General features: G+C 48.9%; 1 protein-coding gene across 1 annotated transcript; it reads right to left on the bottom strand.

Annotated features, from left to right (window-relative positions):
• Positions 1-1077: 1077 nt before the first annotated feature.
• LOC308677949 (dehydrogenase/reductase SDR family member 4-like) lies at positions 1078-18942 on the bottom strand. Its single transcript, XM_081344673.1, has 8 exons — positions 18620-18942; positions 14170-14347; positions 12861-12962; positions 11024-11094; positions 9847-9898; positions 4983-5117; positions 3719-3774; positions 1078-1927 (listed from the first exon to the last, which is right to left on the bottom strand). Exons 1-8 carry the CDS (start codon positions 18754-18756, stop codon positions 1813-1815), a joined length of 846 nt encoding a protein of 281 aa, XP_081200799.1. The 5' UTR covers positions 18757-18942; the 3' UTR covers positions 1078-1812.
• Positions 18943-20165: the final 1223 nt, after the last annotated feature.

Genomic DNA, 20165 nt, shown 5'->3' with positions numbered 1-20165 from the left:
ACACACCCAAGGCTTAGAGCCGGTAGATCGATGGAGAGGGGGGGGATCTCCGCTGGGAATACCGCGGGTGGGGGCCAGGAAGAAAAAAAAAAGACAGCCCCATGGAGAAAGCAGGAGGGTGGGCTGTGTGGGGGGGGGGAGACTAGATGGGTGGTGGGGGGGAAAGAGCTTGCGGGACACCCCCTCGCCCGCGCCCCCTTAAAACCTGGAATGGGGGAAAAAAGTAAGGCGGGTTTGAAACGGATCAGGGAAAGAGGCAGACGATGGGCAAGGAGGAAAAAGCACGGGACATGGCTGGGAAAAAAAAGGGAGGGGGCTGGGAAAGAGAGGGGTGGCGGGAGGGAGAGAGAGAGAGAGAGAGAGAGAAGGATGGAGAGAGAGAGAGAGAGAAGGATGGAGAGACAAGAGAAGGATGGAGAGCTGAAATGAAAAGCGAAGCGAAGCTGAATCAGCACCAAGAGTTGAGGATCTCGGGGGTGGGGGAGGGGGCCTGTGGGGGGGGGGAGGGAAGCCCTGATCCGCCCACCCCACCCCCCAGAAGATTTTATTTTTTCCCCCAATTTTTTATTTTTTTTAAAAAGCAACTGGCTGGATTGTTTTCCTCCTTGCCTCCATCCCCGGCACACTGGCAGGGGCGAAATAAATGGGAAGGGGCTTGGGAAGGCAGCTGGCTAAGGAAAGAAGAGGGGACCTGGAGGAATTGGGGGGGCACGCTGCTCCTGCCGCTGAGCCCCCCCACCCCCCCAGAAGGCAGATCAAATCAGAAAGGAAGAAGTGTGTGTGTGTGGGGGGGGAATTGAGGACGGAGAGATAGAAAGGAACCGAGATTTTTATTCTGATGGAGGAATGGAAGCAGGGTAAGGGGGCGTGGGGAGGGGGACTGTGCCAGGGAAAGTCCCTTGGGAGTGGGGGAAAGTGGGGAGGGGGAAAGCAGGAAGGGGTCTCCCCTGGATATGCAAACCAGCCCCCCCCCGCACCCAAAAGCAGAGAGGGGACGTTGGCATCAGATCAGAAAAAGGGGAGATGGCTCCCGGTTGGTTTTCTGTGTCTGGTGGGACCCCTTTGGGGGGGCTTTGGGGTTCCCTTCCTGTGCAGACACCCCCCCCCCCCGAAGAGAGCAACAGACACCAGCAAAAGTGCGATTCCAACGATGTCTTTATTTTAATTATTACACGCAAGGCACCAAGGCAGGGCAGGAATGAAGACCATTGATATTCGTAACCCCAATTTCTGGCTGTTCCCCCCATTTTGAAGCCGATCCAAGCTGCTTTTTCTCCCAAGAAGACACCCCACCCCCTTGCTGGAAAGACCCTTGCCTAATATCCCAGGAAGCATTAGGGAAGCCCCCCCCTTCCCCCGCATCCCCATCCCCTCCCCAACATCCAAGAGGTATGGAGTTAAACAAACCAAGATCAACCTAGCCACCTTTCCCCTCAACACAGCTCGGAGCGAGCTTGTACACACGGGGGTCTCCTTGCGCGCAGGTGTGCAAAGAGATTCCTAAGCCTCAGCTGTGTGCCATTCTGCTCGTTTTCCACCCGAAATCCAACAGCGTGCACACACACACACACACACACACACACACACACACACAGAGATACATAAAACCTGGTTAGCACCAAAAATGGAGCTTCTTAAAGAGTGTTGACCTCCCTCTGTCTTGAAGCTGATCCAATCACCATCTAGCTGGGCGCTGCTGAGACCCCTAACCACCACCACCCCCAATCAGCCCCACAATTTATTTCCGGGGTACCCCTATGTGTTTATCTATCCATCGTCCTAGCTGAACTGGAAGCCACCACGATTTCCTCATCAAAGACGAGATGTGACGCCACCAGCCACCACCACCGTCTCCCCGGTGATATAGTCGGCATCGGCGGAGCAAAGGAAAGAGACGATGCCGGAACAATCCGATGGGACTCCGAGTCTGGAAGGGGTGGGGGGAGAAGAGAAGATCTGATTAGTGGACAGAGGGCCTTTAGGAGACCCCAAGGTTGGATTTGTTACCTTCATCCAGACCAGGGGTCTTCAACCTTGGCCCTTTGATGACTTGTGGACTTCAACTCCCAGACTTCCTCAGCCAGGCACGTGTGACTGGCTGAGGAATTCTGGGAGTTGAAGTCCACAAGTCATCAAAGGGCCAGGTTTGAAGACCCCCGATCCAGAACATCCTAGTTTGCTGGTGGAAGCTTAGGGGTGATGTGTTGCTTGTGTGGATAGTGTGTTAGTTACAACCTGGAGTGAAGGAGAAACTTCCTAACTTTGAGGACAATTAACCAGTGGAACGGCTTGCCTCCAGAAGTTGTGGGTGCTCCATCACTGGAGGCTTTTAAGAAGAGACTGGACAACCATTTGTCTGAAACTATATGTATATAGTTTCTGTGTTTGTATGTGTGTGTGTGTGTGTGTGTGTAAATATGTGTATGTATATAGATGTGTGTGCATATAGACACACACATCTATATACATACACACACACACATACAAATTGATCCTGTTTGTAGAAAAATATTGTACACTTTCATGTAGATATATAATAGATAAAATAGATAGATAGATAGATAGATAGATAGATAGATAGATAGATAGATAGATGATAAAGTAGATAGCTAGGTAGCTAGATAGGATAAAATAGACAGATAGACAAATAGACAGATAGATAATTAAACATAGTCCTTGACTTAGTTTCATTTAGTGACTGTTTGAAGTTACATCATCACTGAGATGATGACATGTGACTTATGACCATTTTTCCACTTACAACCATGCAGCCTCCCCACAGTCGTGATCAAAATTCAGATGCTTGGCACCTGACTCATATTTATGACAGTTGCAGTGTCCTGGGGTCACGCGATCCCCCTTTTGCAACCTTCTGACATGCACAGTTAATGGAGAAGCCAGATTCACTTAACAACTGTGTCAATAACAACTGCAGGGTTTCACTTAACAACCGTGGCAAAGTCATAAAATTGGGCAAAAATCACTTAACAAATATTTCACTTAGCAACAGACATTTTGGGCTCATTTGTGGTTGTAAGTCGAGAACTACTTGTATATATACTCTGTGTGTGTGTGTGTGTGTGTGTGTGTGTGTGTATATAAAATTAACTTATGTATTAATTGTAAGTATCAATATAATTAGAAATATAAGTTAAATGATGTCAGCATATGTAAAATTATGAGGTTATTAACATGGAAATAATTATAAACATGAGTGACATGAACTTATGTTATAAGCAGCAATATTATTATAAATTTAAGTTAAAAGAACGTATATAACGTACTTTGAAATATCAACACAATTGTTAGGTATCAGCTAAATGAAATTGCAATTCAATTACAAATATCAGTAGAATTAGGAAAATTCTAATGGCATTAAATGTGTAATTATAAATTCAAGTTAAATGCCATCATGACTTAATTAAAACATAACGACAAACAAGTTAAAATTAAGTTGTAATTTAATTCTAAATGCCAATTGAATGGGATTATTATGTAATTGTACACCGCTAAACAAAAGAATTAAAATAAAATCTAAAAAAATGAGTAGCTAGCTGTGGCGTTTTTCCCCTTTGCCAAAATGGAGCGAGACTGTCGGTTCTGAGGGGTCGTATCCCCTCAAAAAAAAAAAGAACAGCTGAAATTTGCGAGAAGTTTATAAAAATCAGATCTCTGAGCCCTTTATTTTAGTGCAAAACACTGGTTTATCCCAAGTTACCTCTTTATCCGCAAGACTTCCATCATTAAACTTTCTGCCTTTTCATCCTCCCAAAGCTTCAGAGAAAAAAAACAGGTGTCAGTTGATTTTTTTTCCTTTTTAAAAAAAATATGTTTTATTGGGGTGTTTTGTTTTTTACATATCCCCATCAAAAATATTTGGTAAACAGTGTGTTGTCTGGGTTTGTATTTACAAGTAATCAATAACAGTTGGTTGCTATACTTCCATATTCCCCATAGTAGCTTTCCTTGATTTTCTCTTCTACCAATAATATTCTCTTTTGTCAACCTTAAATTAGTACATTTCTCGATAATTTTAGAAGATAACAATCAAATATCTACAAATAACCTCCACCTCCTTATTAAGCTTCATTTCTGATTAATCATTCTAGATCGCCTTGTCCTAGATCCTGTTTTTGGAGTTCTCATTTTAAATTTATTTTCCCCACAATATTAAAGAGAAAACGTTTTTTATGGAGAAAGAAAACAGGTGTGAGTTGATTTTTCATCCAACGCCATTTTGGGGTGTAGCGAGTCCCGCTGTTTGGAATCAGAGGCCGTCCTCCACTTACGGCGGCCCATTTAGTGACCGTTCAAAGTTACAACGGCGCTGACAAAAGAGACGTATGACCGTTTTTCATGCTCAACGACGGTTTGCAGCCTCGCCCGTGGTTTACGTGATCAAAATTCTGACGCTTGGCAAATAATTCACGTTTACGAGGGTCGAAGCGTCCCGGGGAAACAGGTGATTCCCCTTTTGTCAACGGGGAAGCCCAGATTCGCTTAAGAACCGTGTCACTCATTGAACAACTGCAGGAAAGGTCGTACAATGGAGCAGACGGTGGCAGGAAAGGTCGCAAACTGGAGCACAGTTCACTTAAAAAAATGTTTCACTTAGCAACAGAAATTTTGGGCTCAGATGCGGCCGTAATCGGAGGACTACCCCTGTACAAGCAAGCGACGGCGATGCTAGAGCACAACCAGCGATTATAAAATTAACGCCACTTCTCATTTTAAAGTTTGGTTTTGCTTGGGGTACCAATTCAGGAAAGATCTTCTCCTACACTGGGCCGTTGCGTTACTCGACTCTCAAAAGCGGTGTTTCCCAACCTTGCCAGCTTTTAAGACGGGTGGACTTCAGCTCCCAGAATTCCCCATCACAGCACAGCTGGGGAATTCTGGGAATTTAAGTCCAGCCCCTCTTAAACTGGTCAAGGATGGGAAAACACTCCTCTGCAATCTGTTTCCTGCCTAAAGATACTCACAGCCGAGCTGAATTTCGTGCGGATCAGGCCGGGCGCCAGACAGTTGACACGGATGTTACGTGGGGCCAGTTCGATGGCCAGGTTGCGGGTCAAGCCCAGGAGAGCGGTCTTGCTGACGTTGTAAGGCCCTAAGTTCTAGCAGAGAAGAGGCGGAGGAAGCAAAATTAGGTGTGCCTTTGAGAGGCATTTATAGGGACGCGGTGTGGCTCAGTGGGTTAGGACGCTGAGCTTGTCGATCAGAAGGTCGGCAGTTTGGCGGGACGAATCCCGAGTGCCGCGTAACAGAGTGAGCGCCTGTTACTCATCCCAGCTTCTGCCAACCTAGCAGTTCGAAAGCACGTAAAAATGCAAGTAGAAAAATAGGGACCACTACGGTGGGAAGGTAACAGCGTTCCGTGCGCCTTTGGCGTCTAGTCATGCCGGCCACATGACCACAGAGACGTCCTCGGACAAGCGCTGGCTCTTCGGCTTTGAAACGGAGATGAGCACCAGTCGGAAACGACTAGCACGCATGTGCGGGGGAACCTTTACCTTTATGAGAGGCATTTGGCCTCTTTTTTTACGGCCCTCCTCAGATCTACCTGTCTGTCTGTCTACCTACCTACCTACCTATTATCCATCCGTCCCTTTCTATTTAGCTGTGTCTGTCTGTCTGCCTGCCTCTCTCTCTAGTCCAGACATGTCAAACCCGCGATGTCACGTGATGTCGCGCAACGTTATCGGGACAATTTTGACATTGATGCGATGGGGTGGGTGCGGCTTCCGCATGACGCATCCGGCCCACGGGCCAGCAGTTTGACACCCCTGCTCTAGTCTTATCTTATCTATTTATATCTCTCTCCTGTAACTATCATCTATCTATTCATCCATCCGTCAGCCAACTATTATATCTTACCTGTGTCTGTCAATCTATCCATCCATCTTTATCATCCATCCATCCCTGTTTATCTGTCTGTCGTCTATCTGTTGTGTCTATCATCTCTATTTATATTTATCTTCTCTATTTATTATCTATCCATTCATCCATCCGTCACCTATTATCATATCTATCTGTGTCTGTCCATCTTTATCATCCATCCCTGTTTATCTCTGTCTATCTCTCTTATATATCCATCTATACATGTATCTATGTATCTGTATGTATCTATCAATCTTATTTACCGTATATACTTGAGTATAAGCCGAATTTTTCAGCCCACTTTTTGGGCTGAAAAATTCCACTTCGGCTTATACTCCAGTCAACAAAAAAAACTTACCGAGGACTTGTGCGCGGCCGAGGCTTTGGTGCTTCCGGGATCGCCCGCACCTCTCCCAAGCCACCGCCGTCCGAGACCTGCCGAAGTTTGGGGAGGTTTGGGGAGGTGCGCGCGCACCTCCCCAAACTCCGCGCCTTGCCTGCCTGCTTCTTTCCGCAGCGGAAAGAAGCAGGCAGGCAGGGCGCGGAGGAACGGAGACTTGCCGACGTTTGGGGAGGTTTGGGCGCCTCCCCAAACCTCGGCAGGTCTCCGTTCCTCCGCGCAGACCTGCCGACGTTTGGGGAGGTTTGGGCGCCTCCCCAAACCTCCCCAAACGTCGGCAGGTCTCCGTTCCTCCTGCCGACCTTTGGGGAGGTTTGGGCGCCTCCCCAAACCTCCCCAAACCTCGGCAGGTCTCCGTTCCTCCTGCCGACCTTTGGGGAGGTTTGGGCGCCTCCCCAAACCTCGGCAGGTCTCCGTTCCTCCTGCCGACCTTTGGGGAGGTTTGGGCGCCTCCCCAAACCTCGGCAGGTCTCCGTTCCTCCTGCCGACCTTTGGGGAGGTTTGGGCGCCTCCCCAAACCTCGGCAGGTCTCCGTTCCTGTTTGGGGAGGTTTGGGCGCCTCCCCAAACCTCGGCAGGTCTCCGTTCCTCCGCGCAGACCTGCCGACCTTTGGGGAGGTTTGGGCGCCTCCCCAAACGTCCCCAAACCTCGGCAGGTCTCCGTTCCTGTTTGGGGAGGTTTGGGCGCCTCCCCAAACCTCCCCAAACCTCGGCAGGTCTCCGTTCCTCCGCGCAGACCTGCCGACCTTTGGGGAGGTTTGGGCGCCTCCCCAAACGTCCCCAAACCTCGGCAGGTCTCCGTTCCTGTTTGGGGAGGTTTGGGCGCCTCCCCAAACGTCCCCAAACCTCGGCAGGTCTCCGTTCCTCCGCGCAGACCTGCCGACCTTTGGGGAGGTTTGGGCGCCTCCCCAAACGTCCCCAAACCTCGGCAGGTCTCCGTTCCTGTTTGGGGAGGTTTGGGCGCCTCCCCAAACCTCCCCAAACCTCGGCAGGTCTCCGTTCCTCCGCGCAGACCTGCCGACCTTTGGGGAGGTTTGGGCGCCTCCCCAAACGTCCCCAAACCTCGGCAGGTCTCCGTTCCTGTTTGGGGAGGTTTGGGCGCCTCCCCAAACCTCCCCAAACCTCGGCAGGTCTCCGTTCCTCCGCGCAGACCTGCCGACCTTTGGGGAGGTTTGGGCGCCTCCCCAAACGTCCCCAAACCTCGGCAGGTCTCCGTTCCTGTTTGGGGAGATTTGGGCGCCTCCCCAAACGTCCCCAAACCTCGGCAGGTCTCCGTTCCTCCGCGCAGACCTGCCGACCTTTGGGGAGGTTTGGGCGCCTCCCCAAACCTCCCCAAACCTCGGCAGGTCTCCGTTCTTCCTGCCGACCTTTGGGGAGGTTTGGGCGCCTCCCCAAACCTCCCCAAACGTCGGCAGGTCTGCGCGGAGGAACGGAGACCTGCCGAGGTTTGGGGAGGTTTGGGGAGGCGCCCAAACCTCCCCAAACAGGAACGGAGACCTGCCGAGGTTTGGGGAGGTTTGGGGAGGCGCCCAAACCTCCCCAAAGGTCGGCAGGTCTGCGCGGAGGAACGGAGACCTGCCGAGGTTTGGGGAGGTTTGGGGAGGCGCCCAAACCTCCCCAAACAGGAACGGAGACCTGCCGAGGTTTGGGGACGTTTGGGGAGGCGCCCAAACCTCCCCAAAGGTCGGCAGGTCTGCGCGGAGGAACGGAGACCTGCCGAGGTTTGGGGAGGTTTGGGGAGGCGCCCAAACCTCCCCAAACAGGAACGGAGACCTGCCGAGGTTTGGGGACGTTTGGGGAGGCGCCCAAACCTCCCCAAAGGTCGGCAGGTCTGCGCGGAGGAACGGAGACCTGCCGAGGTTTGGGGAGGTTTGGGGAGGCGCCCAAACCTCCCCAAACAGGAACGGAGACCTGCCGAGGTTTGGGGAGGTTTGGGGAGGCGCCCAAACCTCCCCAAAGGTCGGCAGGTCTGCGCGGAGGAACGGAGACCTGCCGAGGTTTGGGGAGGTTTGGGGAGGCGCCCAAACCTCCCCAAACAGGAACGGAGACCTGCCGAGGTTTGGGGACGTTTGGGGAGGCGCCCAAACCTCCCCAAAGGTCGGCAGGTCTGCGCGGAGGAACGGAGACCTGCCGAGGTTTGGGGAGGTTTGGGGAGGCGCCCAAACCTCCCCAAACAGGAACGGAGACCTGCCGAGGTTTGGGGAGGTTTGGGGAGGCGCCCAAACCTCCCCAAAGGTCGGCAGGTCTGCGCGGAGGAACGGAGACCTGCCGAGGTTTGGGGAGGTTTGGGGAGGCGCCCAAACCTCCCCAAACAGGAACGGAGACCTGCCGAGGTTTGGGGACGTTTGGGGAGGCGCCCAAACCTCCCCAAAGGTCGGCAGGTCTGCGCGGAGGAACGGAGACCTGCCGAGGTTTGGGGAGGTTTGGGGAGGCGCCCAAACCTCCCCAAACAGGAACGGAGACCTGCCGAGGTTTGGGGAGGTTTGGGGAGGCGCCCAAACCTCCCCAAACGTCGGCAGGTCTGCGCGGAGGAACGGAGACCTGCCGAGGTTTGGGGAGGTTTGGGGAGGCGCCCAAACCTCCCCAAACAGGAACGGAGACCTGCCGAGGTTTGGGGACGTTTGGGGAGGCGCCCAAACCTCCCCAAAGGTCGGCAGGTCTGCGCGGAGGAACGGAGACCTGCCGAGGTTTGGGGAGGCGCCCAAACCTCCCCAAAGGTCGGCAGGAGGAACGGAGACTTGCCGAGGTTTGGGGAGGTTTGGGGAGGCGCCCAAACCTCCCCAAAGGTCGGCAGGAGGAACGGAGACCTGCCGAGGTTTGGGGAGGTTTGGGGAGGCGCCCAAACCTCCCCAAAGGTCGGCAGGAGGAACGGAGACCTGCCGACGTTTGGGGAGGTTTGGGGAGGCGCCCAAACCTCCCCAAAGGTCGGCAGGAGGAACGGAGACCTGCCGACGAGCCGCGGCCACACAGGGTATTCCTGTGTATTCAGGCTTGCAGAACGGCGGATCGGCTTATACTCGAGTCAATAACTTTTTCCAGTTTTGGGGGGTGAAATTGGGGGTCTCGGCTTATACTCGAGTCGGCTTATACTCAAGTATATACGGTATATCTATCCATCCATTGATCTATCAAATCTGTCTATATCTATCTATCGTCCATCCATCCTATTTAAAAGAGTCATCCCAGTTATTTACTCTTCCCTAATCTCATCTCTCTGAATCTTTCTCCTGAAACTGGGAGGCCCAGGACAGGAAAAAAAGGGAATCATTTATTTCTCTTAATTTGGAGAATCAACTTCTGTTGATGAGGCCAAGCAATTGCATTTGCCTTTTTCGCTGCTGTGTTAAGAGGCTGGCTCGTGGACCACAACTCCCAGAATTCCCGAGCCAGCCATGGCTCAGCTTGGAAACCTCTCCATTTCTCCTCAGCGTGGCTGGCTCAGGAATTCTGGGAGTTGAAGTCCACGAGTCATGAAAGAGCCAAAAGGTTGTCTATCCCTGCTTTATGCCATCTTCAGAGACCACCGGAGAAATGCGAAATAGGTAAAAAAGGATGTGCTCAACTCACTGGAAACGGCGCATATCCAGCAACAGATGACACGATCACGATGGATCCGCTTCTGGAACAAAGCAAGGAATTGAGAGATGCAGAAACATTATTTTTTTCCCCTTTTTAATTCCCCTCTCGTATTCCTTTATTCACCTGGAACATCAATCACCACCATTCCTCTTCCAACCTACCACACAGGGCTGTTGTGAACAATAATTAGGATTCTGGAATATCTCTCTAATCTACTGAAAAGAAGCTTTTAAGAACTTAAATGTGAAATGAAATTAATATTCTGAAGCAAGGAAATAGCTTTCACTTTTTATTTTATTTTTTGGAGATCCTGAGGCCAGGGCGACCGAGAATTTGTTGAGCTTCTCATGCATGCAGGCTCGAATGCGAAATTTACCTCTTTTCAAAAAGGACCCTCCCCTCCTTCGTAAAGGCCAGGGATTTATCAGAATTAGGGTCTTAATTTTTCTTTTTAGCAACTTCAGAGAACAGAAGAGGGCTTAAGACAGAGCAACTTTCAAAGGGCTGGCAAAATTCACAGAGGACTAGAAACTTGAAATGGTTGTCACGAGAAAGAAAAGAAACACCAGTAGAGGTAGTCAAAGCTGATCAGAAAATGGACAAAGAGAAAAAAGAAAGAGGGAAAAAACCAATATTTTCCAGCCCAAACGAAACCAGAATATAGGCAAACTACATGTTTGCATTGAGTGAATTCCCCCCCTCCCGGCTTTAAACTGAAAGACAGAACTGTGCAGGAAGTCCTCGACTTACGACAATTGAGAGCAAACCTTCCATTGCTAAGTGAGACAGTTAAGTGTGTTGTGGCCCCTTTTTTCGACCTTTCTTGCCACAATTAAGCGATGCGCTTGCAGCTCTTAAGTCAGGTTGTTAAGCAAATCTGGTTAACAACCAGATTTTTCCTACTGACTTTGCTCGGCAGAAGGACGCAAAAGGGACATGGCAACGGTCACAAACGTGAGTCGGTAAGCGCCTGAATTTTGATCCCGTGACCATGGGGGGTGGGGAAGGATGCTGCAAGGCTCGTCAGTGTGAAAAACGGTCACAGGTCCCTTTTTTCAGCGCCGTCATAACGTCAAATGGTCACTAAATGAACGGGGACCGCCTGTATACAAATTAAGAGGGAAAAAGACCCCCCAGAACATTAATGCTGTCACGGCATACTCACCCCCTCTTCTCCATGTGAGGAACCACCAGACGGGCCAGCAATGCTGTTGCCTTTACGTTGATATTGAATATCTGAAGAAAAAAAAATACACGTAGGACTTGACTTACAACCGTAATACCGTGTTTCCCTGTAAGTAAGGCCTACACCAGGGGGTCTTCAAACTTGGCCCCTTTTATGACTTGTGGACTTCAACTCCCAGAATTCCTCAGCCAGGCATGCTGGGTGAGGAATTCTGGGAGTTGAAGTCCACAAGTCATAAAAGGGCCAAGTTTGAAGACCCCTGGCCTACACCAACAATAAGCCCTAACTAGATTTTGGGGGGTGGGCCTAATATAAGCCCTACCCCCAAAATAGGCCCTAGTTTTGGGGTGAGACACACACCTAGAAATCAAGCTAGGGCGGGGATGGATATCTGTGGATCTGCCCCACCTGCCCTGCACCCACTTACCTGGCGGTCAGACCTCTCCTCGCCAGCCCACTTCTCCTTCTGAGGCCTCTTCTGCAGCCAGGCCTGCATTTCTCAGTCATGGGGCTTTCCGGAAGGCCTCTGCAGCTGAGAACCGAGCTATGGGTTCAATCCGTAGCTCAGTTCTACAAGATCTCAGCAGCCGAGCACCAAGCTATGGATTGGTGATTGGTGATTGAATCCATAGCTCGGTACTTGGCTGCTTAGGCCTTCCGGAAAGGCCTGACTGCAAAACGCAGGACCGAATGCAGCTGCAGAACTTCGGCCCCAGAAGAAGTGGACCGGCTGGGTGGGGCTGTCAGTGCCGGAGGTGAGGTAAGGCCTATCCTGAAAATAAGACCTGGTGCCTCTTTCGGAGGCAAAAAAAAGATCCGGTCTTATTTTTGAGAAACACCAGTACAAGCAGGAATTTATTTATTTTTATTTTTATTTTAATCCCATTTATATCCCGCCCTTCTCCGAAGACTCAGGGCGGCTTACAATTTAAGCGCAAACCAATGTGCTTAGCAATAGCCTTCATTCTATGTATATGCCTGCTTATTTGGGACCCCCCAAAGCGGCATTATTACAAAGTCAGCTTAATTGCCCCCAACAATCTGGGTCCTCATTTTACCTACCTCGGAAGGATGGAAGGCTGAGTCAACCTTGAATTTCTGTCATATGTCATTACGGCCGCTAAGACAAGACACCCAGGTGGTTTTGCTGACCTGATTTTACCACCTTTTTCTCTCCTGTGGCCATTGAAAAGCGATCACCCCGGTCATAAACCGAAGCACATAAAGTGAACACGGGAGTCGTAAAAGCCAGCACAGCGGTCGTAAAGCGAGTCAACGTATTCTGCTGAGCGGTTTTATTTTTTTTCCCTTTTTTTGCCAGAAACATACCGAAAAGCCTGGAAACTGGCAAAAAATAAAATTAAAAAATGTCATCAATCACTGTCATGAGTTTCCAGCAACATGGCAACCAGCCTTAAAGGGGAACGGCTTGCCAAGTGCCGGAAATCTGTTGTGTTTGTATATATGTGTGCATTTCTGCTGTGTGTGTGTGTGTGTGTGTGTGTGTGTTTGTGCTGTTGTCAGAATTCTGGAACCAGATTGTAATTTCTGGGGGCAGGGGGAATCAGTCCAAATGGTCGCTAAACGAGGACTGCTTACAAAGCGGAAAAAGCAAGCGGGTTTTTTTTTTTGTACCCAACTGTTTTTCCCAGTCCATATCTCCAGCCTCTTGGGGACGTTTGGCCTTTCCATTGGATCGGCTGTGACGATTCTTCCAACAAGTGGGGGGGGCACATTAAGCTTCTGCCAGGGTGCCCCCTTCGGACTACAAAACCCATCTTTTTTTCTCCTCCGGTCGCCTTCTGCAAGCTCTCACCTTGTCCCAGACTTCCTCGGAGGCGTCCAAGATATTTCCGAAGAACGGGTTCACAGCGGCATTGCTCACCAAAATATCAATTCCCCCGTAGCGCTCAATGGCCTAAGAAGAAGAGCTGAGAATTAAACACCATCATTTAAAAAACTATTCTATTCTTTTTATTCTCTTTATTCTGTATTCCACTCTATTCCATTCCTTTTAGTCAGTTTATTCTCTAATTCTATTCTATTCTATTCCATCCCATTCTTTTTATCTCTTTATTCAGTATTCTATTCCTTTTAGTCAGATTTATATTCTATTCTATTCTTCTATTCTATTCTATTCTATTCTATTCTATTCTATTCTATTCTATTCTATTCTATTCTATTCTATTATTTCAAATTCTATTCTATTCTATTCTATTCTATTCTATTCTATTATTTCAAATTCTATTCTATTCTATTCTATTCTATTCTATTCTATTCTATTCTATTCTATTCTTCTATTCTATTCTATTCTATTCTATTCTATTCTATTCTATTCTATTCTATTCTATTCTATTCTATTCTATTCTATTCTATTCTTCTATTCTTCTATTCTATTCTATTCTATTCTTCTATTCTATTCTATTCTATTCTATTCTATTCTATTCTATTCTATTCTATTCTATTCTATTCTATTCTATTCTATTCTATTCTAATTTCTAATTTCTAATTTCTAATTTCTAATTTCTAATTCTATTCTTATTTCTATAGCTGTGAAGGTTGGACCGTAAGAAAGGCTGAGCGCCAAAGAATCGAGGCCTTTGAACTCTGGTGCTGGAGAAGACTCCTGCGAGTCCCTTGGACTGCAAGGTGATCAAACCGGTCAGTCCTAGAGGAGATCAACCCTGACTGCTCTTTGGAAGGCCAGATCCTGAAGCTAAAACTCAAATACTTTGGCCACCTAATGAGAAGGAAGGACTCACTGGAGAAGAGCCTCATGCTGGGAAAGGTTGAGGGCAAGAGAAGAAGGGGACGACAGAGAACGAGGCGTCTGGATGGAGTCACTGAAGCAGGAGGCGTGAGCTTAAATGGACTCCAGAAGATGGTACAGGACAGGAAAGCCTGGAGGAACGTTGTCCATGGGGTCGCGATGGGTCGGACACGACTTCGCAGCTAACAACAACAAAAATTCTTATTTCTATTCTATTTCTGTTTCTATTTCTATGTGTATTATTTCTATTTCTATTTCTATTTCTATTCTTATTTCTTATTCTCTCCTCTCGTCTCCTATATGTGTCATGACCCAATGGGGCAAGATGCGCCACGGAGGGGGGGGGCGCTCTTACCGTATCCACTAGGCGTTGCCGGTCTTCAGCCTTCCCCACGTGGCACACCAAGCCTGACACGCTGAGATTCTCGGCTTGCAATTCGGCCACTGTCCGGTCCACGTTGGCCTGCTTGCGGCTACTCACCAGCACATGAGCCCCGTCTTGGGCCAGCCGGCGTGCGATGGCGAGGCCGATTCTGCCAGGAGAGAAAACGCAATAATGGGATTTATTTGGCAATGCGAGTCTTATTCGTGTAATTCTTGAGGACTCTCTGCTAAGCAGGACGGGTTGCAAAGTGAGTTTTGCCTCATTTTGCAACCTATCTAGCCGCGGCTGTTAAAGAGAATCGCTCCAGTGGATTAACGGATTTAAGTGAATCTGGCTTGGCTACACGAATGGAAAAGGAGATAGGTTGTCCTCGACTTACGACCGCAACTGAGCCTAACATTTCCGTTGCTAGGCAAGACGGTCGTGAAGTGAGATTTGCTCCCCTTTGACATGTCTTGCCACGGTTCTTAAGCGAATCACTGCAATGGTTCAGTTAGTGACACGGTTGTTAAGTGAGTCTGACTTTGCTTGTAGGAAGGTTGCAAAAGGCGATCACATGACTCTGGGACACCGCAACGGTCATAAATATGAGTCAGTTGCCAAGCGTCCAAATTTCGATCATGTGACCAGAGAGATGTCGCAACGGTCGTTAAGTGCAAAAACCTATCGTAAGTTACTTCTTTAGTGCCGTTGTAACTCTGAACGGTTACTAAACAAATAGTTGTTAAGTCAAGGGCCACCTGTAAGAGTTTTCTGGTGTTCTAAGTTAGAAAACATGTGAAAACACTAGAAAAATGTCTAAAATTGGAAGATATATCAGTATTTTTTTAAAAAAAACCTCAAACGCGACTCTGGCTCCTTTCTGAACCAGTCCAAATTTCAGTAATTTTTGAGGACAGGCAAAATTGCCTCATAGAGCTGAAAAACAAGTTTCTGTTTTGCCATATTTTTTTTTTACAATCAGACAAACAATTAGAAACTGAGACTTTACAAAGCCACACCATGCAGCTAGTCCTCAACATATAACCATTGAGACCGGAATTTTCCTCATAAGTCATTGCGGTCATTAAGCGAGTCACCAGAGGACCTGTTTCGATTTTGACAACTGTTGTTTTTTTTTACAACGGTCTGTAAGTCATTGTGTGTACTGCATTGGCCGTTGAGTGAATCCAGCCTATCATATGGGTGGCTTTTTTTTGCTTTTGCCATTTTTTTCTGTCAGAAAAGGGCCAAAAACAGGAGCAAATTGTGGGTCACGTGACCATGGGATGCTGCGGGTGGTCGTAAATGTGAGCCCGAAATGCGATTGGGTGACTATTTTGTGTGTGTGTGTGTGTGTGTGTGTGTAGCCGTTGTAACTTTGAGGAGGAGTCGCAAGTAACTTTTTCTGAGTCTGCCTCAGGGATATACTGAAGGTATATACCTTCAGCTGGTCCTCACTTAACGACTGCTTGAAGTTACGGCAGTCATTAAGTGAGGATTATCTGTATACGGCATAGACCTTCATTTCAGTGATTCAGGTCTGAAATTACATCCCTGAGAAGAGCTTTCTCCAATCCAGATCAGCCAGATCGACAACTTCCACACCTGGCTGGCTAGCATCGAAAACTACAACATGGTGAAATGATGTGGTTTTTAAGGCATTTCAGAAACGTAGCCTGAAGTGGAATTTACTCAAAAAATATGGGAGGCTAGAAAGGAAAAAAGGACTGCAAGGTCTGAAGGCTTGGCTGAAGGAGCGTGAAAAAGGCATGTTTTGTTCAGAGTCTGCCATCATGTAAATAGAATACTAATTCAATTTAATTAGGTCACAAAACAGGTGCATACAAAAATAGAAATTCATTAAGTTGCAGGTAATTGCATCTTTGATCCATGCTTCCAGGAAGAAACTGGAAAAAAAACTCATTACTGAGTTACTTATAAAATAATAAAGGTGGGATAAAGAAAGAGAGAAAGAAAGAAAGAAAGAAAGAAAGAAAGAAAGAAAGAAAGAAAGAAAGAAAGAAAGAAAGAAAGAAGGGAATTTAAGACCACAGTTCTTAAAATTGCCACGGTTGAGAAACACTAAACTATCATGAAAGGTAATAGAGCTAAGACTATAATCCATCCATGTTTTCTCCAAAAGAAATCTTATTCTGAATTTAGATTTTATAGCCCAATCAATCAGAGAAGATTGTGCCAAGGTCCAAAGGCTTCTTTCGTTAAAACATCAACTATTAATCCTCAAAGTTTGAATGTTTGCCTCTCCCAAAGTCCTGTGTGTACCTCGGCTGGTCTGCAAAGGATGCCAAAATAATTGGCATCCTGGAGCAAACTGGGTCGATCCCTTTCAACGGTCAAAGAAAAGAGGGAAGGAAGGAAGGAAGGAAGGAAGGAAGGAAGGAAGGAGATGGGAGGTAGGGAAGGAAGGAAGGAAGAGAAAAGAGAAGAGAAGAGAAGAGAAGAGAAGAGAAGAGAAGAGAAGAGAAGAGAAGAGAAGAGAAGAGAAGAGAAGAGAAGAGATGAGATGGAGGGCAAGAGGGAGAGAAAGGAAGGAAGGAAGGAAGGAAGGAAGGAAGGAAGGAGATGGGAGGGAGGGAAGGAAGGAAGATAGGAAGGAAGGAGGAAGGAAGAGAAGAGATCGAGGGCAAGAGGGAGAGGAAGGAAGGAAGGAAGGAAGGTGGGAGGGAGAGAGGCTACTGCTAAGTTTGTAAGCCGCCCTGAGTCTTCGGAGAAGGGCGGGATATAAATGGAATTAAAATAAATAAATAAATAAATAAATAAATAAATAAATAAATAAGGAAGGAACAGGGAAGGAAAGGAGGAAGGAGAAGGAGGGAACACACAGACACAGTCATATTTTCAGCAGAACTGCAAGAATTGCCTCCTTGTCTCTTTTTAAAGGGTTAATTTGAAATGTAGGGTCCCAGGCCCTTGCTTAAATTGGAGATGCCATTAAAAGTCTAATCAGGCGGAGGCTTCTTGAGGAAAAAGTGCTTTAATTGACCAAGTAAAACAGGCCGGCGGAGAAGTGCCACCCCTTAGAACAAGGGGGGTCTTCAGAGTTGGCCCTTTGATGACTGGTGGACTTCAACTCCCAGCATTCCTCAGCCAGCGTGCCTGGCTGAAAGAATTCTGGGAGTTGAAGTCCACCAGTCATCAAAGGCCCAACTCTGAAGACCCGCCTTAGAAAGTTGCCAGCATTGCTTTACGAAGTTTGTTAGCCAATCAAAATCGGACAACAGAGCCATTCCACATCCTCAGGAAGGCATCCATCATTCCTGTACACTCCCCCTTATTCCCTCCTCCAGGAATTCCCATCCGTGTACACGGTTCCCACGCTTGCCCGTGACATTCGCCCCTGACGCAAACGCTGATTGCAAAAGCGAGAGAGCAACAGGTAGTTAGGCTAAAAAACGGATTTCTTTTTGTTCCACTTACAGAAGCTTTCTCGAGCAAGGACTGGGAATGCGAACGCTAGGCTGGGTGCGCAAGAGTGCCTCTGTTGTTGTTAGCTGCGAAGTCGTGTCCGACCCATCGCGACCCTATGGACAACGTTCCTCCAGGCCTTCCTGTCCTCTACCATCTGGAGTCCATTTAAGCTCACGCCTACCGCTTCAGTGACTCCATCCAGCCACCTCCTTCTCTGTCGTCTCCTTCTTCTCTTGCCCTCAACCTTTCCCAGCATTAGGCTCTTCTCCAGTGAGTGCTTCCTTCTCATTAGGTGGCCAAAGGATTTGAGTTTCAGCTTCAGGATCTGGCCTTCTAAAGAGCAGTCAGGGTTGATCTCCTCTAGGACTGACCGGTTTGATCGCCTTGCAGTCCAAGGGACTCGCAGGAGTCTTCTCCAGCACCACAGTTCAAAGGCCTCCATTCTTTGGCGCTCGGCCTTTCTTACGGTCCAACTTTCACTGCCATACATTGCAACTGGGAAGACCGTAGCCTTGACTATACGCACTTTTGTTGACAGGGTGATGTCTCTGCTTTTTAGTGTGCTGTCTAGATTTGCCATGGCTTTCCTCCCCAGGAGCAAGCGTCTTTTAATTTCTTGGCTACAGTCCCCATCTGCAGTGATCTTGGAGCCCAGGAAAACAAAATCTGTCACTACCTCCATTTCTTCCCCATCTCTTTGCCAGGAAATGAGAGGGCCAGATGCCACGATCTTGGTTTTCTTAATGTTTAGTTTCAACCCAAGTTTTGCACTCTCCAGTGCCTCTGGGGGAGTGCAAAGTGCTTTCCCCTCCCCCTCCCGGAGTAGCTCTTTCCAAGCTGGCCATCTCTTCTATTGTTTCCCCCTCAACCCGCCTCCTCCAGATCTGGGAGGGGGGGAAAACTACAACTCCCAGCATCCCCTCCCTAGAAGGGTCGCAGGCGACACCACCCGGCAGCCAAACCCCGGTGCATTCTGGGAGTTGCAGTCCCCAGCGGTGCAAAGCCTTACCCTTCGGTGGAGGCCGTCACCAGGGCCACTTTCTCGGCCAGGGAGCGGCCGGCCGCCGCGCTGCTGCTGCTGCTGCTGCTGCTCATCCTCATAAAGCGATTCCAAGCCGGACGGGCGCAGAGCAGCCCTCTTTGCATGGTAGGTCGGCCTCCTTTGGATTCCGCGCAACTCCTTGCAGGGCGCAACTCCGGGACTGGCAGGCAGGGAGAGGGCGGGGGAGGAGGGGGAGCGGGCGCCCTCTGCTGGGCCAGGCAAGGGCTGCCAGCCTGCCGAAGGAGGGGGTCAGCACCGCGAGAGTTGCGCGCGCGATCTCGCCGGGGCCCTGGGAGGGAGGGGGAGGGGGAGGGGGAGGGAGAGGGAGGGGGGCGGGTGAGTCCCGGCGAGGAGGTTGCCCGTCGCCTCCCTGAAGGAGTTCCTGCTCGAAAGAAGGGGAAAAAGAGGAAGGAAGGAAGGAAAATGGAGGGATGATCATGAGGGAGCGAAGGGAGGGAGGGAAGGAGGAGAGGAGGAAGGGAAGAGGGAGGAAGGGAAGGAAAAAGGGAAAGGAAGAAGGGAGAGAAGGAAGGAAAAGGAAGAAGGAAGGAAAAGGAGGGAGGGAGGAAAGGATGAGGGAAGGAGGAGAGGAGGAAGGGAAGGAAAAAGGGAAAGGAAGAAGGGAGAGAAGGAAGGAAAAGGAAGAAGGAAGGAAAAGGAGGGAGGGAGGAAAGGATGAGGGAAGGAGGAGAGGAGGAAGGGAAGGAAAAAGGGAAAGGAAGAAGGGAGAAGGAAGGAAAAGGAAGAAGGAAGGAAAAGGAGGGAGGGAGGAAAGGATGAGGGAAGGAGGAGAGGAGGAAGGGAAGGAAAAAGGGAAAGGAAAAAGGGGGAAAGGAAAGGGAAAAGGAAGAAGGAAGGAAAAGGAGGGAGGGAGGGAAGGATGAGGGAAGGAGGAGAGGAGGAAGGGAAGGAAAAGGGAAAAGGAAGGAAAAGGAAGAAGGAAGGAAAAGGAGGGAGGGAAGGAGGAGGGAAGGAGGAGGAAGGGAAGGAAAAGGGAAAAGGAAGGAAAAGGAAGAAGGAAGGAAAAGGAGGGAGGGAGGAAAGGATGAGGGAAGGAGGAGAGGAGGAAGGGAAGAAGGAGGAAGGGAAGGAAAAAGGGGAAAAGGAAAGGGAAAAGGAAGAAGGAAAGAAAAGGAGGGAGGGAGGGAAGGAGGAGGGAAGGAAAAGGGAAAAGGAAGGAAAAGGAAGAAGGAAGGAAAAGGAGGGAGGGAGGAAAGGATGAGGGAAGAAGGAGAGGAGGAAGGGAAGGAGGAGGAAGGGAAGGAAAAGGGAAAAGGAAGGAAAAGGAAGAAGGAAGGAAAAGGAGGGAGGGAGGAAAGGATGAGGGAAGGAGGGAGGGAAGAAGGAGAGGAGGAAGGGAAGGGAAAAGGGAAAAAAGAAAGGGAAAAGGAAGGAAGGAGAGGAAGGAAAAGGAAGAAGGAAGGAAAAGGAGGGAGAGAAGGAAGGGAAAGGAAGGAGGGAGGGAGAGAAAGAGGGAGGGAGGGAGGAAATGAAAAATGGAATGAACAGAAAA

Source organism: Vipera berus (assembly GCF_964194415.1).
Source record: "Vipera berus genome assembly, chromosome: Z".
NCBI lineage: Eukaryota > Metazoa > Chordata > Lepidosauria > Squamata > Viperidae > Vipera > Vipera berus.
The sequence above is the reverse complement of the archived record's forward strand: the minus strand, read 5'-3'. Positions and strand labels throughout refer to the sequence as shown.